The 20,205-nt window shown below is 37.8% G+C and overlaps 1 protein-coding gene across 9 annotated transcripts in view; it reads left to right on the top strand.

The window, feature by feature from the left end:
• The window catches only part of LOC134751985 (zinc finger protein 226-like), a 92,920-nt gene that overhangs the window by 14,385 nt on the left and 58,330 nt on the right, over positions 1–20,205 (top strand). Inside the window, exon 7 of one of the 9 annotated variants that reach the window (XM_063687526.1) lies at positions 4,074–5,122. The exons of 7 other annotated variants lie outside the window; for them this stretch is intronic. In XM_063687526.1, the coding sequence (XP_063543596.1) occupies positions 4,074–4,639 (566 nt within the window). In that variant the 3' untranslated portion in view covers positions 4,640–5,122. Of the gene's footprint in view, positions 1–3,112; positions 3,759–4,073; positions 5,123–20,205 lie in introns of those variants that run through there. One more of the 9 variants, XM_063687525.1, reaches the window with a different exon arrangement.

Below are 20,205 nucleotides of genomic sequence, written 5' to 3'. Positions count from 1 at the left end.
GATATTTTTGAGCACCCCGGCCGCTCCGATTTATCTGATGGTACAAAATATGTTCAGTTTACAGGTATCAAATTAATACATTTCTTAAGTGTCAGAGAACAAAAATAACACATCACTTTTATAATAGGTACCTTAACAGTCCGCAGCAAGCTCGGTTCTCCATACAAACGTAGCTACGTTTTTTTTTCAAAACGACTAGCTAGATTGCTCTGAAACTTTGTACTTAACAATAGGATAAGGTATATCTGTAATTAGTTTATGTAGCTTCAGATACAATAGTAAAAAAAATACAGCGAATTTAAGTTTTTCATACAAAACTTGTTTTTGCTCTATTTCGTTTGTTTTATATACCAGAGCTATATAAACTTATTACAGACCTAGATATACCTCAAGTCATGACATTGTATGTGCAAAGTTTCATTACAATCCAACACGTAGTTTTAAAATGAGAACGAAACTCCGTTTGTATGGGAAGGTGAAATTCGGCCGAGCTTGCCGGGGACTTTTAATACATTGTCAATATTGTCATCTCAATTTCATTCTCATTGTCAATATTGTGATAAAAGCTATGTCTAGATCAGATTTTCGCAATCTTTTGGGGGATTGGATTCATGCCACTCGGCCACGAAAACGAATCCCTGAATCGAAGGTTTAAAGAAGTTTCGATATATCACACTATATTCGGCTAATTTTCATTTTGATGTTTTCTTCGTCATATTTGAATACAATTTTGTGAATAGAGTGAGTTCCTTACTCTGTATGTCCTATAAAATCTTCCCCTGAGTTGCGAAAATGTATCGAATTTTCGTAACTCGAAGAAAAGTAACATACCTATATTACCTATATTTTTTTGGTGATTGTAAATTGGGATTACGTGCTTAGAACTTACCAAATTTTATTTAATGGCTGGCTATAGAACGTTATTTTAAATCTATACAATTAATTTACTTTTTTGATCAGTAAAAACTTTTTTGACAAAACTTATGGACCGACTAAGTAAATTGACCGGCGAAACCGAGCCCGACCATTTATAAGGCTTGTGGGGATGTTGATCCAATACGTAGATACCGTTCAGGATGCTTCTATGTCATTATTATAACTGAATACGTACTCTATGTCGGCTGAATTGGATGTAACCTCAGTAGTCCACATTGTACAAGTTCGCGCGCCGTCTAAATGAGCCCTAAGTGCCGCTTCGACCAAGAGTGATATTTTGTAGCACCCCTTTAAAGATATCTAAGAATAAATCAACCAGATTACACCAACAGGGATAGTGAAATATTCTGAATACTCCACAGAATATTGAGGTTTCTGCCTGCCCGTTGCCTGGCTCTCTGGAATGGTCTTAAGGCTTATTCTCATATATTTGGTAACATTTTTTGACAAGATGTGATAAGTTAAGTACACGTTTAATTTAATTTCTTATCAGTGCAATGGTAAACTGTGCAATATTAATAGTTTATGTGACTGCTACACTGAGTGGAACGTATTGAAAGGCATTAAAATACGAACGTGGCTTTATGAAACGAGCTGAAAGCGAGTTTCGTAAAAACATCGCACGCGTGTTTCGATTCCTAGTTATGTACAGTTACATATACTACTGTATTTACACACATATTATAAGCTCTCTATAATGTGTTCAGAAACTGCATGTTACGATCGCCATTGCGTCATTTGATCATACCATGTGTAATTGACATTTCACATCGATTAATACTAGATATGGGGTCAAAAGAAAATTCCTTTGTGTTTCATAGATATTCGAAATTTGGGTATTATATGACATCGATGTCGACATAATTATAACGCAATAATAACAACGCATCATAGAGAATTTATGATATATGTGTGTATAAATATTATTATTATACTAGAATCATTCTGCTGCTATTTAAAAGAAAATTATTCGATTTGATTTATTTTATATTTGACTTGTGATCTGTATTATGTTATACAATATAGGGATTTATTAATATACATTGAAGCGTGTGAACAAATGAACACTTTGTTACCACAGAACCTTTTTCTTGAATGATCTTGTGTTAATTTCTTTATCGCCAAGGAGCAAGACTTCTTTACTTTTCTAATGTTGATGATATATAGGTATATCAAGAGCAATAAATGTCAAAGTTTTTGTAAACGACATATGCCCATAAATATAAGGAACTCTGTTTTTTGTTTTAAAAATCTTGCATTGGCCATTTTTATATTTTAACTCCATTTTTATATTTTATCTAATGGTAGTTTAGATTATTTTGCATAATTAAAACATCACTGAGTACATTATTTTTAAGTTTTAAAGCATATTGAAAATACGTAATAAATTGTACATTGTACATAGGTATATAAGACTGTTAACTTTATTATGTAGATATAAGGTAAGGTATTATACATACATAGTATGACACGTTTCTTTTATTTAAAGCCCGATTTTTTTTTGCCCACTTTATCACCTGTAAACAATGAGTCTTTAAGAATTTTATTCAAAAATAATCTCAGAACATAAAAGTAACATATTTAAATTAAATAACCTCCTCCGTATCGAGAAACGACATGTAGGTACTTCATATTGTATTTTAAAAGTGAAGGATTTCACTGTTTTAGTAAAGAATGTTTACTATACACGATAGGTCTTAGAGGATATAACCAAACGGAGTAGCCATTAACAGGCGTTCCCCTCTGTCGAAACTATGACCAATGGTCATTCACATTGTATAGACTGACGTTTGTCTGACATGGCTATTTTTACGTTACGTATACATTTGACGTTCCCCTCCTCCGCAAAAATTGGCACTGTTTTGTACAGAAAATTACAGACAAGGCGTCTCCATTTGGTTATATCCTCCAAGCAATAGGTATTCATTGCTTTACAAGTTTGCAATGTTGTAGTTCTAGTTAGGTACTTAGGGAGTGTTGCCTCCCAAAGTCTTGTCACTAGACGGCTCTATAGCGAATGCATTCTAACTCTTACACAAACTAGCAACCGTAACTGCTCCAACCGGTACCGAAATAATCAGGCCAACCAATACTATAAAATAAAAACTTCCGTTTTTTAGCAAGATATGTTTTTCAGTGAAGCCTAACAGCCTATGATGCCCTGTTTCTTTTCTAGGAAGGCCACCGCGAGCCAAATATTACACACTAACACCGGACAACAAGTACGCATGCAACGAATGCGAGAAATCATTCCTCTCCCAACCGCTCGTCTCTCAACACTACCGCTTCGTCCATCTCAAAAAACGACCTAGAGAACGAAAATGTCCTCACTGTGATGCCAAAGTCCCAGGGTATTTAAGAGCCTATCATTTAGAGGAAGCCCATGGAATACCAGCGCCGACTTGTGGAGTATGCAACAAGAAATTTCGCTTTCCATGCCATGTTCTGGAACACCAGAAGAAAGTTCACATGGGAGAGAAAACTGTTAACTGCAGAATGTGCTCGAAAAGCTTCTTCAACAATTTAAGCTTAAGACTGCATATGGCGACCCATTCTAGTGTTAAAAAGTATAAATGCGAGCAGTGTAGCAGAGAGTTTCGGTGGGAGAATAACTTGAAAGACCACGTGAAGATTCATACAGGGGACAAAAGATATACTTGTCCGGTGTGTGACAAGGCGTTTGTACAGAAGTCCACACTGAAACAGCATGCGCTGAGGAATCATAGAGGATTCGATGTTGACCTTAAGAGATAACGTTATTCAAAAAATAATGGGTCTTGCCAGTTAAACAACAGAAAGTATGCAAATGTCCTTCTTTTTATGCCGCGAACACTTGCTGTACGGTATTTAGTCAAAATCGGTTTGCGTGTCGCGATGTTACAAAGAAAATTCCGGCCTAGTGAAAGATTAAAGATTAGAAACTTATGTCCCTCTAAAACTGTTAGCTATTTAATCGGAGTTTGATTTAATAAATTAATTAATTACGTTATATGTGACATTGTTATTTAATATCTCGCTATTCGAATTATCGTGCCAATTACAATTCAAAGCGTCAATTAAACTGCTTACAAATTAATAACCCAACGCCTCCAAGAGCCTCAGGAACCGATGCCATTTCACCTCTCGTTCTTTTCTAGGGCCCAACAACAATTTTACCCACACAGTGGAAGACGACGGTTCCGAAACATACACTTGTGACGAATGCGGTAGTGGTTTCAAGAAACGGAACCACTTCAGCCAACACTACAGGCATGTTCACCTCAAGCTTCGCCCTAAGCTACGCTCCTGCTATCTCTGCCACCTCAAGGTTCCTGCTCATATGCGAGCGTTCCATCTAGAAACCGTCCACGGCTGGCCTGCCCCCTCCTGCGGCGCCTGCGGCAAGAAATTCGCCTACCCCTTCCAAGTACTAAAGCATCAGAAAGTCTACCACATGGGTGAAAAATCTTACACCTGCGAAGTATGCAGCATGCAATTCGCTTCGAAGTACAGATTGAGTCAGCACGCTATCAAGCATACGGAGCTGCGGAAACACAAGTGCACGTTTTGTGGGAAGGCGTTTAGATGGAAGAATAACTTGAAAACGCATATCATGATACACTTGGATGATAGGGCGTATGTGTGTCCGCTGTGTGGGGAGGGTTTCGTTCAACAGAGCAGTTTGAAGTATCACATGTCCAAACGACATCCTGATGCATCCTAATCTTTAGGGTAAGCAAGAGAATCTTTAGGGTATCGCGTCGGCGCCTAATGATGAGGTTGCCCGTTCGAATCCGGCCTCGAGCACTGGAAGCCTTGCCCACTTGTTGCGTATTCAGTTTATGAGCTAGAAAAGTTTATTCTTTTTTTTTTCTTTTTCTCTCCACCAATTGTGTTTTTGTTTGGCCCTATGGTTGACTGGTAGAGAATGCCATTTGGCATTAAGTCCGACATTTGTACATTGTTGTATATATTTTGTGCAATAAAGTTTAAATAAATAAAAGTTTATTCTATAAAAAAGTGGAGAAGTACATAATATCGTAGACGAATTGATAACCCTCAAGGTAACACGATGATTTTCCTGGCGTTAAAAGACAGATGCAATTTAAAGTCGCGTTTTGTAGAAAAAAAAAACATTATTTTGTACATGACATTAATCTCTAATTTGCATAAAAATATGACCTTTATAATGACACCACCTAACTTTGTTAAAATCGGTACAAAGTTAGCTTAGGCAGACTCTAGCGATGTATATTTTCTTGTTTTTATTTTTCAGATTAATACAAAAAGCTATGTTAATTATAGCCAAATAAATATTGTCAAGGATATTGATATTGTACTAGCATTAGAGTCTGTTGTTTTAGTTTTATTTCAATAAAAACTTAAGATGCGTATGCAGTAAAGTTTCATTTAAAAACCCTTTTCTATAACTTAAACTTTAACCGCCCACAAATCAAAACTTAGACAAATGTAATTTTAGATATATTTTCAAATTTAAGATTCAATAGAATGGGAATAAAGAATAATAGAGTTACGAAAGCTACGAAGTCAATGAGAGTGTCATTCATATTTGATAAATGTATCTCAATTTGGATGGAATGTATCTCAGGACCCAAAAACTTGTATATATCGTTTAGACTTCTAGAATAATTTGTCTAATTCATTGACGCACAATCATATAGTCTATAGGCCTAGTAGCAGTGCTCCTGGTTCTAGGAAAGTATCTCGCCCACGAGATAGGACAGTTTTCTTTTTTTTAAACTGTGTTTATCAGAAAGAGACTGTTAGTCTATCTCGTGGGCACTGTCCCGCCGCTCTTGTGCTATTTAGTCCTACAGAACTATTTATTTCTCGATAGCTTTCACGAATGTAAAGGAATCTTTTAAGTTCATAAAGTAATTAAGAATTATATCCATATGACCTTAATTAATACTGTTAAATAAGCACACATCACCAGCCTTGTGGATTTACCAATAAACCAACGCTTATGCTGAATCTCTTTTATACAAACAAAATTCGCACTCAGTTATAATAGTACATTATTGTCGAGGCTCGGAAGTAGCTACTTGCTGGCTGAGGATTCGTTTTAAACAGACGATCTTGGGAGTCCGTTTAATTGAATCCGAAGCCAGCAAGTTGCCTTCCTGCCGAGTCATATATAGTGCTTTTCTCAAAAATTGCGCAATAAATACAAATATAATAGAAATATTTCACAGAAGCAACGTTCTTTCGTATGTATTTTCACAGAAAAAAGTAAAAACATTTGATAAGATTTGCTTTGCCGCCTTTTTATTTTTTAAAATTTAAAAACGAAGTGTATTTTTCTGCCGAAAATACGCCAACCTATTTGAGACAGCTAAATAGTCGCAGTACCAACATTATAATAATAAGTACTGATCATCTGTTTGGCTGTTTAATGGACCTATGCCTTCATTTGATATGGCCACTTCAACTTTTAAAAAGTTTGGAACTCGTCAAATAATGGAATTTGTATGCAACATTGCAGTCCCGAAATCGAGACTGCAATGTTTTTAACTTTTTAATTTTTTGACTGACCATAAACTACGCACTTCGCGACCTAATTTTTAACCGGCAACGTCGACTTTGCCGTCCATTTTTGAGAAAAAATCTTTTTTAGGCGAAGAAACGGAATACACGAATACGGAACGAAAAGCGGTTTGCGAAATAACGCAAAACGACAACGGGGATGAAACATTCAAGTGCCTCGCTTGCGGCCGGACGTACAACGCCAAGCACCGCTTAACGCAACATTACAAACACATACACATGAAACTTAAGAATAAAACTTTTCCTTGTAAAATCTGTGTGGCATACAGCTATTTCCTCATAGAAGATATGCCCATTTGGAAACTGTCCACGGCCACCCAGCCCCCACATGTAACATCTGTGACAGAAAATTCTCCGCACCACACTTGGGCATCATCAGAGACAAACTTACATGGGTGAAAGGAACTACAAATGCGATATTTGCACTAAAACATTCTTCAATACAGCTCATTTGAAGAAGCATCAAATAACCCACTCGGATGTGAGGGATTACGCATGCGATGTGTGCGGCAAGAAGTTTAGATGGAAAAAGAATTTGGCGTCGCACATGGATATGCATAACGACTTGCGGCGATTCGTGTGTCCGCATTGTAGCGATGCTTTCGTTCAGCAGAGTAGTCTGGCTTGGCATGTCACTAAACGGCATCCTGCGAATGCCTAATGCCCTCGAGACAATCCTTAATAACGTTTATGTCACTCTTCTTTAGTACCTTTATAGGCGTTAGGATAACATCAAGTAAAAGTGTAAATTTTGAGTGACTTACAAAATATACTCATAATTTTCTTTAACCCAATTAATTAATATGGAAAAAGGGGATTGATGTTTGTAAACTATTTCCGACAAATGTTTTTGAATTCTTGAACAAAAACACCTTTACTAAATTATATAGGATACTTGGATATAAAACTTATGGCTGTGCCTATCCGTCCCGTCAACACCATCGTCTGTGTCCTGATGACTCGCAGAATCCTTACGATATCTTTCTCTTCTAGGTCCTAATCCCGAAGAGGCTCTCATTAGTAACGAATACGCTCAGTTCGGCAAGGTCCTCATCACTCAAGAAAGCAAGAACAAATACGCCTGCACTCTTTGTTTTAAACAATTCGACGAGCAAAAGCGCTTGAACGCGCACTACAAGACCGTGCACTTGCGATTGTATCCAACGAAAAAAACGCGCCCCTGCGTCATTTGCAAAGAAGAAGTGATACCCAGAAACAGATGGAGGCATATGGAGGAACGCCACGGGTGGAAAGCCCCAACTTGCCCCGACTGCGGCAGAAAATTCTCCTACCCTTTCCAAGTGTCCGTACATCAGAGAGAGGTCCACAACCGTCTGGAGAACCTCACATATGTATGCGAGCAGTGCGGTGACAAGTTTCCCAGCTTGCCAAGGCTAAGACAGCATGAAATTAAACATTTAGACGTAAAGAATTACAAGTGTGACCAATGCCCAAAGGCATTTAAAACTATTACTTATTTGAAACAACATATGGTTCGACATTCAGGTGTCAAAGGACATATCTGTGGCGAGTGTGGCGCGGCCTTCTACAACTACAAGGATTTGTATTCGCACGTCACTGGAAAGCATGTTATTGAAAAGAATTTCAAATGTCAGTTTTGCTCCAAATGCTTCAAAACTCGAAGACTATTGAATGTCCACGAGAAGATACACACGGGAGATAAAAAACACAAGTGCCTTGTGTGTGAAAAGGCGTATGTGCAGTCAAACAACTTGAAGTATCATATTAGAAAGAATCATCCGGAAAAAGTTGTTAAAACTGAAAAGCAACCAATATAAGGACCTTACAATGATTTTATCCAATGCAATTATGTTTTTTTTAAAGTCTTAGCTGAATCGTTGAGTAGATAGAAAAATCCGTACTTATTCCATACTATTTGGCAAAATTTGTTCATTATTATTTTGAGAAATACAATTTTTTATCTGTAATTGTAATTTTTCTTTATTCTATTCGTGGTGCTTGGGAGAAACCCGCATGATTTTAACGGCTTATTTGTCATTATATATGAGGAGTATCTGTTCAAAGGGGCTTCGAGTTATACCAAGCTAAGTTGGCAGCGATTTTGATAGCATATACTAAGTGCAAGTGTTATTTTAAACGTCAAACTTCTATGACGTTTAGAATAACACGTTCACACTGTGCTATCAAAATCGCTGCCAACTTAGCTTGGTCTAATGCTATTTCCATTTTTAGCTATAAATGCAATTCTGCTTAAAAAAGAAGAATTAGGCAATTTCTCTGAAATTTAAGTTCTTTCATTTAATTTAGTTAATCAAATTATCCGCACTAGACACGATTCGTACTAACCCAAACATACAGTACACAAATATATGTTTTGATAAATTAAATCAAGTTTATGACAGCGTCCGTATAAATGGATAATTGTTAGGAATCAGACAGTTTAGTACTTTTTTTTTACACTGGCATATACAACTCCATCTTCTGTTTGCAATATTACAGTCTCTTGACAATTTCGTATCTTTACAATATCTTATTCTATTCTAGGGCAACCTTCAAGTCTTAAACCAGACGTCTCACAATTCTACGAGGTAAAACACATGAAGAATGAAACTACATACACTTGCACTATCTGTGACTACGAATTCAAAACGTTTGACCACTGGCACCTCCACTACTTTAAAGATCATCTCAAGAAGAAGAGACATGCTTGCGTCATATGTCATAAGGTGTATGCGCCTTGGCAAAGATGGAAACACATGGAGGAGCATGGATGGGAACCTCCATCATGTAATGCTTGCGGGAAGAAATTTTACGCCCCTTACCAAGTCGTTGACCACCAGAAGCAATTCCACATGGGAGAAAAGAATTATAAATGCAAACATTGCGGAAAAGCGTTCTCCAACCTCAGAAATTTAAATCAACATATCCCGACGCATTCCGAAGTGAGGGAGTTTAAATGCGAATACTGCTCGAAAGGATTTAAATCGGCCAAGTATCTCAGGTTACATGCGAAAATACATTTGAATGAGAAGAAATACGTGTGCTCGGTCTGTGACAAGCCTTATGTTCAGTTGAGCAATCTAAAATGGCACATTAGAAAACATCATCCAGATAATGATGATGAATCTAGTAAAATAATTAAAAATTTAGGAACTTAAGATTAAGAATCAATAATTGATCGATAATGTATTAACTTATTTATTTACGAGCACCCTGGAAGACATCTTCAAGAGATAAGGCATCTTCCTGGCAGGATAGAGGAGTGGTCATCGGTGACAGGAAGTTATCAAACCTTCGCTTCGCCGATGACATCGTTCTCTTTGCCCATTCCGCTGCAGAACTTCAGGTAATGCTCCAAGACCTGAGCAATGCAAGCCTTCAAGTTGGACTTCAAATGAATCGAACCAAAACTCAAGTGATGACCAACAGCAGGAAACGTACGGTTACGGTAGACGGGCAGACTATACACTATGTTGACGAGTATATTTACTTGGGCCTGTTAGTTTTTTTCAGCAACAGGCAAGACAAAGAAATCGAGCGCCGTGTCGAAAACGCCTGGAAGAGCTACTGGTCCATGAAAGAGCTGATGAAGGGTAGCCTTCCACTGTCACTGAAGCGAAAACTCGTCGACATGTGTATCCTGCCCGTCCTAACCTACGGTGCTCAAACATGGTCACTCACAGAGAGTCAGAAGTCCAAGTTGAAGGTATGCCAACGGGCTAATGAGCGCAGCATTTTAGGTGTGAAGAGGACCGATCGTATACGGAACACCACGCTGCGCGCAAAAACCCGCATTGCTGACGTCGGTGAGAAGACTGCTAGGCTCAAATGGGACTGGGCCGGTCACGTCTGCCGCATGCATCCAGACAGATGGGCTAGCATAGCCACCAAATGGATGTCAGAAGAGGGGCGCGGACCCGGCAGGCCCAGACGGAGATGGCGGGACGACCTAGACACCTTTCTCAACAACTGGCCGGAGGAGGCACTATATCGGGAGTCGTGGAAGACAAGGGGGGAGGCCTTTGCCCAGCAGTGGGACACCATAATAGGCTAGTAAAAAAAAAAAAAAATGTATTTACTTTATCTAATGCTTTGCTTTTTTTGGATTTCTGCACAATTTTGTAATAAATAAGTTAACGCTTTTAACTTTGTTTCTAAATAAATACGAAGAAGAAAATTGTGCTTTTCTTTTCCAATAACTTCACTTCTATAAGTCCTACGATAGTAATTTAACTGCCACGATCACTGGCAGGATCTGCATCTACTATACCTTATGCCTAGTTATTAGTATTACCTAGGTAGTTAAAAATTATGTTTAAAAAAATGTACTTTCTTTTCTGAACGCCCTTGCAACGTCCCCCTTGGTGCACACTTGCACACGGTAACTAAACTGGACTGGATGAGAACAATAATAATAGTAACGCCGTTAACCCTTGTAAGGGCTATTGCGTACGTTTACGTGATACGTTTCCAGTACGGTTTATATTTGCTAGCTCTTATGTCAGAGATGTTTGCGTATGTACCTATAACGTTCTTGGGATTGGCAGATGGCGTTCTAAAGCTTGCTTCAACTTCGCTTGCATACTTAACGTTAATCAATAATGTGGTGATTGATGATCCTGCATTGATTTTCGAGCAATGATGAAATCTAAAATGTAAGTGGAAAACAATAAGTAATAATTAAGATACGAAAGTACTTTCATAGGTTGCGTTGGTCATACCAGGGCTCGGAACCGGTATTTTTTTTAAACCCCGAAATAGCCCAATATTTTGAATTTTTTTATGCTCATTACGTGGGACTGAATCATGTATTTAGGAAACAATTTTGCATTATTAAAACGTCCCATTAAAAATGAAATTATAAACAAAAGAACGTAATAATACCGGTATTTTTGTATGGAGCAAATACCGATTTCCGACCCCTGGGTCATACACTAATTCCAGAAGAGCTAAGAGGCATTCTTATCTTTAAAAATATTTAAGCATTTTGCTGCTTAACATAAAATATTGCCATCATGAATATATAGCTATAAATAAATAAATATTATAGGACATTTTTTACACATTGACTTACTTAGCCCCACGGTAAGCTCAAGAAGTGGATACTGAGACAACGATATATATAATATATAAATACTTAACATTAGAAGAACATACAAATGTGACAATCGTTATGACAGCAGATCCTCACAATCTGTCCTTCTATTCTAGGGAAGCCCCCAGGATCAAAGCCAAAAAGAGACGTGGCAGAATACTGCGACGTAAAGGACAAAGAAGACGGGACTAAATCCTACGCATGCACTATCTGCGACCGCGAATACAAGCATTGGAACAACTGGCTGCAACACTATAACCATGTCCATCTCAAACTTAAAAAGAAGACGCATCCTTGCGTTATTTGCCACGAGGAACTAATACCCAGGCACCGCTGGAGCCATATGGAAAAACAGCACGGTTGGAAAGCGCCAACATGCGATGCTTGCGGCAAAAAATTCTCATATCCACACCAAGTTCTTAAACATCAGAAGCATTACCATATGGGGGAAAAGAATCACACGTGCGAGCAATGCGGCCAAGCCTTCTCCGATATCAAAAATTTAAAACAGCACATGTTCAAGCATTCTGATGTTAGAGATTATAAATGCCAATATTGCTCGAAGGCGTTCAAAACGCCCAAGTATCTGAGGTTGCATGTAAAGATACACTTGAATGACAAGAGATGCGTGTGCCCTGTGTGCCAGGAGGCGTTTGTGCAGACGGCCAGTCTTAAATATCATATGTCGAAGCGGCATCCGGATTATACTCGGTAGTCAGTATAGAACATTCAAGCCTTGAAGCGTATTGTCGTCGCGTCGCGGTCTTTAAAATTAGTTTTTGTTATTACTGTCAATAGTTAGAGCGATTATAGATATACTGGTTTACATGGCTGGCAAAATAGTGACCGTTTTATCCTTATTTTAGACTATTATCCAAAGAATTGGTTTCTCTAACTAGAATCGACCGGGATAAGCCGGCTTTACACAATTTATAGGATTTAAGATTTTATCAGTTATTCATGGTATAAACTATGGATCACATGTATCTGAAATAAATGAATTGTATTATTAGTATAAACGAACTTACCTGAAGTGAAGTTAAATCCTGATTATATGAAGTACTAGCTTTTGCCCGCGACTTCGTCTGCGTGGACTTAGTAACCGCAGCTAGAGTAAGAATAGCGCATGGAAAAAAATTCATAGCAATCTAAATTTGAGCATATTATGCACACAAATTAGCAGGCACTCCGTTAATTATCTCAATTCCACCCCGCTTTTTACTTTCTTAAGGGATGATTTCAACCTATCTCTATGCCAAATTACATCTAAATCGGTTCAGCGGTTTAAGCGTGAAGAGGGAACACACAGACAGAAAGACAGACAGACAGACTTTCGCATTTATAATATTAGTATGGATTAAGTCCTAGATAACTAACTGTGTAGTATTTATCCCTCGCTGCAAAATTACGCGAATACAAGAAACGCCATAAGAAAAAAAATCACATGTCAACATGATATTTTCTTAGTTTAGAAATAACCATGGACAGGCGTGGCTTACTCTGCGATTTCGTCGCGTCGCTAGAAGTACATGCGGCCTACACCAATTTTGGTGTCTAGCCATAGTAGTTGCCGCGCACCGTAGCATCAAGTCATAGGGTAGCATCAGTTTTTTTTTCATTTGTAGTATACGGTTTTTTTCGGTACACCCCTTACCAAAACTTAAACCAAGCCTTGAACCATTCAGTTAGCCATTGATTTAATGGCTTCCTCCCAACCGCCTTTTATTAAATAGTCGGGGACGGGGAGAACTATCCCAAAAGGAATCAATGGCTACAATGTTCTGATTTTGACAACGTAGTAGAGTTTGAGTTGCTATTTTAGATCTACTAGCTTATTGCTTACACAAATTATCAGGCAATTCAATGATTGTCTCAATTTCACCCTGCTTGTGACCCTCTTATCTTAAGGGATGATTTTCGGGATAAAAACTATCCTATGTCCTTCTCCGGGACTCAAACTATCTCTATACCAAATTTCAACTAAATTGGTTCAGCGGTTTAAGCGTGAAGAGGTACCACACAGACAGACAGACAGACTTTCGCAATTATAATATTAGTGTGGATTTTAAATTTAATATTACTTAGTAATTTAGGGGACCAAGTCTCCCCTACTAGGATCAAGTCCATTTTCATTGTATATATTGTTAAGTACGTCATTTGTTTTAAGTGACTATATCAATCAATGGAATTGGTAACAATGTTTTAGTTAAGAATAGATTTGTATTTTACCAGTTAAGTATGTATGTTCAAAATACACTTGCGTACCAAAAATGAGCTTTCAAATGTGTTTTCTTTATTTTTATTATACCTCCCTAATTGGATCTAAATAGATTCCAAAAAATCTCTGATATAATAATATCTTAGTGTCACTGTAATTTCAACATACGATTACGGAAGTTTTGCGATATAGATACCTATTCATATTAATTTAACAAAAACCTTCTGATTTGACATTTGTATAACCGGGAGACATCCGGGGTTCGTCTATTTGCCTCGTACTCACACTCAGTTGATAGAGAGGCAGATAACGATATTTCGATGATCGCGGTATCTAAGGAGATAATAGTTTATTTAATTATAACAAACAAATCCTTCTTACCTCCTTGGTATCAAAACTTTCTGTTCTAGTATAAAATTACCTAAAATTTTATTACCATTTCAAGAACATTATTTCGGAAAATACCAGCTTAAAAGCTAATAGCTTACCAGGTTAAAATAAAGAGAGAGAAATTTAATAAGACGATTATTTTGACAGCATACGCCATAACTTAAGCACTTAGCATTATTTGCGGGACAATAACTTACGACAATCTTGTCATTTGAAGTGTTGTTACTCTTAATTAGTAAGTGTGTTTTCATAAATGACAAAGCGCATAAACAAATTGTTTGGACACTGCACCAAAAACACTACCATATGGCAAGACAAAGCTCATCACAAATTGTTAATTCTTTTTTAGGGCTTGCCAGCGAGTACGCAAAATTCTGCACCGTGTTTGAAGAAGATGAATCAATAGGGGTAAAGTGCAATGTTTGCGACAAGATTTTCAAGAGCAAGACGCTTTACCGCCAGCACTTCCTAAAAGTGCATCTAAAGTTAACGAAGAAGACAAGGCCTTGTGTCATATGCAATGTGCACGTGTCTCCCTATTTGAAGTACAGGCACATGGAAGAGGCCCACGGTTGGAAGGCCCTGGCATGCGGTGCGTGCGGGAAAAAATTCCCCTTCCAAAACCGGCTCCAATGGCACCAAAGAGTACATCACATGGGCGAAAAGGATTATAAATGCGAATACTGCGACATGGCTTTCGTTACTCGGCAGAGACTCCTTAGACATCGTGCTAAACATTCCGATGAAAGGCCCTTTACATGCGAGTACTGCTCTAAGACGTACAAGACTGTGAAGGCTCGCAATGCTCACACGAAGAATCATTCTGATGAAGCAAGATATACTTGCGGTATATGCGCTGATACGTTTGTAACGAATGGTATTTTGAAGTACCATATGCGGGAAGTACATCAACTCCGATAATTCGTCCCTATATTGAATCACAATAGTGATAGTTTATAGGTAACTACCGACCCGCTCCGGCTTCGCACGGGTGCAATGCTAATGTATTTTACTTATAAACCTTCCTCTTGAATCACTCTATATCTATTTAAAAAAACCGCATCAAAATCCGTTGCGTAGTTTTAAAGATCTAAACATACAACCATGTCCCTAACAGACAACCATCCAGACAGCAGGAAGCGACTTTGATTTATACTATCAAAGAGGATATAATAAGATACAGCGGTACTGTCATAGTAAATTTTGTAACCACTGTAAATTCACTGCCATCTATCGACATACTTTAAAACTAAAAATGAAGATTTATAAAAATACGGTAAAATGTATTTAAATATGGATGAATGTTTTTTTTTATTTGCATTAATTATTTTATATGATTTTGACCCATGACTGATATGCGTTAAAATTTTTATAAATAACAAACGAAACCGTCAACGCCCTCTATACTAGAGTAGGCCAAAGGTCCCCCCTCCCCCTTCCTCCCTCTCCCCCCTCGCCCTCCCTCCCTCCTCCTCCTTTCTCTGATCGAGAATCAAATTTTTGTGATTTTCGAGGCACGTGTTTTCCTTAGACTATATCCGTCTATTACGGAGTTATATCTATCTATCTGATTGACAACAAGAAACATCTCGCTTTAAATTACAAAAAAAAAATATTTAAAATATTAAAATTAAATTAATTTTTTTTTTTCAATACCTACATTTCTGCAAAAACTCAATTGTTAACAGCTACTAATCGTGTGTTATGTAGACTCTTTTGCAATGCGTTTTGCTGTTTATTATGTAACTAAAGTATCTTCATCGAAATTGTTTGTTCATTTTTGAATTATGAAATATTTAATTTAATTTTTAATTTTAATTTTTAATTTTATTTTTAGTATGCTGTATGAAATACTATTACTTATTCCATAGAGTAACTTATACTAGAGCGGTACTGTCATACAAAATTTTGTAACCCCAGTAAATTCACTGCCATCTGTCGACACACTTTAAAACTAAAAATAAATATTTATAAAAATACGATAAAATGTATTTAAATATGGATAAATGATTTATTTATTTGCATTAATTATTTTTATGATTTTGACCCATGTTCTTTCACTGATATGCGTTAAAATTGTTAAATAACAAACGAAACCGCCAACGCCATCTATACGACAGTAAGCCAAAGCTAGTAGCGCCCTCTGAACGAGAATCAATTTTTTTTGATTTTCGAGGCACGTTTTTTCCTTAGACTGTATCCATCTATTACGGAGTTATATCTATCTTTGCTTATCCTATTTAACTACCTACAATAAATTGTCTCGACTGTAATGGTTTGTTTATTTATGAGATATGTAACAAGTACTTTCGGCTGTTGAGAGCATTTCTAGGAGAACTTTAGTATAGGTCTACCGTTCAGATGATGATGCTGTTGGTGAGAAGTTAGTATGGTCAGTCCTCGATGGTGAAATTTATCATTGGATGCAAACTTTTGAGAATAGTCAAGTAGCGGGTCTGCGTTCGTCTCAGATCAAACATCACATCACAAATATTGCCGGCACCATATTTGATTGTAGGGACAATTCCCCATTGCCATTCGGAAAGTATTATAATCGCTCAAAACCTTTTTAAAAATATATTGGCTACCACTGTTGCCACAGAAAACCCATAGCTACACCCCCATAGATCATAAGACGCCAGAGAAAAAGACTCCATTACTCCGTATGCTATTAACTATTTTGTATATTCATATTCTTTTAACCCTGGATCCAGAACAAGACCCCACAAAATTCTTAATTCTTTTCTAGGGCGTACCAGCGAGTACTTAAAATACTGCACCAAAACTGAAGATGGCGAATTTTACACGTGCAAAGTTTGCGACAAGAATTACAAGAAAAACGCAATTCGGCAGCACGTCCTACACGTGCATCTGAAGCTAAGAAAAAAGACATCCGCTTGTGTCATATGCAAAGTACCTTTGTCTCCCTACTTGAAGTACAAGCACATGGAAGGGGTTCACGGGTGGAAGTCCCATACATGCGGAGCGTGCGGGAAGAAATTTCCCTTCCAGAACCGACTTCTATGGCATCAAAGGGTGTATCACTTGGGTGAAAAGGATTTTAAATGCGAGCATTGCGACATGGCATTCGGCACTCGACAGGGGCTCACGCTCCATTCTGCTAAGCATTCGAACGTTAGGCCTTTTACATGCAAGTACTGTTCGAAAACTTATAAGACTAAAAAGATTCTTAGTAACCACATCAAGCAACATTCTGTATAGAATTTAGAATACTTTTACTTCTTTGTACTTAAATGTTAACTATAATAAATTGTCTTTACTGTAATGGTTTGTTCATTTATGAGACATAAAACAAGCACTTAAGAAAACTTTCGGCTGTTGAGAGCATTTTCGTTTTTAGGGCTTCGTACCCAAAGGGTAAAAAAACCGGCCAAGTGCGAGTCGGACTCACGCACGAAGGGTTCCGTACCATTACGAAAAAACCGGCAAAAAATCACGCTTTTGTATGGGATGCCCCACTTAAATATTTATTTTATTGTTTTTAATATTTGTTGTTATAGCGGCAACAGAAATACATCATCTGTGAAAATTTCAACTGTCTAACTATCACGGTTCATGAGATCTGTATCTCATGGTTCCGTACGTTCATAGGATACAGCCTGGTGACAGACAGATGGACAGAGGAGTCTTGGTAATAGGGTCCCGTTTTAAGGGTTCCGTACCCAAAGGGTAAAAACAGGACCCTATTACTAAGACTTCGATGTCTGTCTATCTGTCCGTCTGTCACTAGTCCGACTAGCACTTGGCCGGTTTTTTTAAACATTTGTTATTTGATATTTATTGAGATAAAAGTTTACAGCATTACAGTTAAGGGGCGCCAATGCGCTGCAATATTAAGTAATAATAAAGCTATAGGTAATAAAATTATACGATAAGTATGACAATAACTAATAAGCTACCTATGTTGATTCACAAAAACGTAAAAAATCTTTAAAACGTTTATGATTTTTGTCGGCAAACAAGTCGCAGTCAGGTGCAAAAGATAAAAAAATGTTGAGGAGTGGCCGGGAGCGGACGGTTGGAGAGTACTGCCGGCCTAGCCAAGGTGACAATCGCTATCGCTTCGACAACGAAACGCTTTGTGTCTCTCTATCACTCTTCTATATTAGTGCGACAGTGACAGTTGCGTTTCGATCGCTACGGAGCGTTAGCGATTGGCGTGTTGGCTACGCGGCCTGGTGTACTATCGTGTGACAGGTCCCGATCGCTAGGAGGCGATGGCTACGACCACGTAAGTAGTTGTCGGGAACAAAAAAGGTAGTCGTCTTCGCCACCAAGTCCAAGCAGTCAGACTCTCCTCTTAATATTTGAGATGTAGTAGACACTATTAGGTTAACATTACGCCTTATCTCAAGGGAGTTAAAGCATACCCGGTAAAATTTGGTTGGGTATAAAAAGTGGTAATACTAATACCCGTACGCTTTTCTATACATGAAGCGGAGAAAAGCTTTCTGTACCTTTTTTAATAGCAAGGTGTGCTGTAGGATGAGGTCTTCATTCAACATTGAAGGAAAGTGATTGCCCCGTTGCAATCCTTCTCAGTAGTTACGACGGCGCTAACGCAAAATTGCAATTTTCATATTGAATTCTTACTGTATTTCCCAGGGCAGACTCAGCAAAACCGTAAAAATCGATAGAAAAAAAAATCGCGCAAAACATGTCTAATTTTAATTTTCAAAAGTATATCGATAGCTGGCATATCATAGCAGTATAATTTTAATATAAAATTTTGTTAGTAGTAGTTACAGGGATTTGACTAACAAAATTGTAATCAGAAGTATACTTTCGGAAATAAATGTCATATACTAAGAAAAAATGACCAAGGCCTCCAGTGCCCCAGGCTGGAAACGAACCAGCGTCCTCTGCTATCGCGGCAGGTGCCTGTGCCATTCGGCCACTGGGCCACAGCGGCATAGGTCGAAATTTTCCAAGTATATGCACTTGTTACTGAAGGCTAAAGCGCCCCCTGGCATGTATATGACATTTATTTCAGTTTATAATTTATATAGTAGTGTTTCTACTTAAAATAAAAACAAATTAAAGTATTTTCTGTAAATATTTTTTTTTTCTAATACTTCTAACAGTATACTTTCGGAGTTAAAATTCTTAAAAAAAATTATTATAGGACAATTTTACACAGATTGACCTAGTCCCACAGTAAGCTCAATAAGGCTTTTGTTGTGGGCAATAGACAACGATATCCCAGCAGTGGGATAAATAGGTATGTATAAATAAAACTCAAATAATAGATGTAGCTCGAAAAGCGGCCGTTAAAGTGGGACTGGGCTGGTCATGTCTGCCGTATGACTTGTGGGCCAAGATAACCACGGAGTGGGTGCCCTGTGAGTCAAACCGGGGATTCGGCAGACCACGTCGGCGATGGCGGGATAACTTGGACTCCTTTTTGAGAGGCTGGCCAGATGTAGTTCAAAACTGGGAGAAGTGGAAGAGGAGGGGGAAGGCCTTTGCCCAAATACTTATATACATAGAAAATATCTATAACTCAGGAACAAATATGTATTTATATTGAGTTTGTTTATTGAGTCGCGTCATAACTTTTATTCATTTCTCAATTTCCTAGCTTTAGGCCCCTGCTTAACTTAACATTGGATTCAACACGTTGATAATATTCAAGTTGCGGGTATGTGTTATTGTCAGATCAAACATGCTGTAATACTATTCGTTCAAAATATTTGTAAAATATTAGCGAGTAGCGACCACTCGGTACAACAAGAAAACCCATTACCACACCCTCAGATCATAGATCATAAGACACAAGAAGAAAAGACTACATGTAATCAGTGTGCTACCAACAGATTTTTTATGTTAATATTATTTAATAGAGAAACCTAAATCCCAAACAAGACGCCTCCCAATTCTCACAAATTCTTAATTTTTTTCTAGGGCGTACCAGCGAGTACTTAAAATACTGCACCAAAACGGGAGAAGGCGCATCACGAGTTTACACGTGCAAAATTTGCGACAAAAATTACAAGAGGAAGATTGTTCGGCAGCA

Source organism: Cydia strobilella, chromosome 24 (assembly GCF_947568885.1).
Source record: "Cydia strobilella chromosome 24, ilCydStro3.1, whole genome shotgun sequence".
Classification (NCBI taxonomy): Eukaryota; Metazoa; Arthropoda; class Insecta; order Lepidoptera; family Tortricidae; genus Cydia; species Cydia strobilella.
Note: the sequence above shows the minus strand (reverse complement) of the source record. Positions and strands in the feature narration are given on the sequence as shown.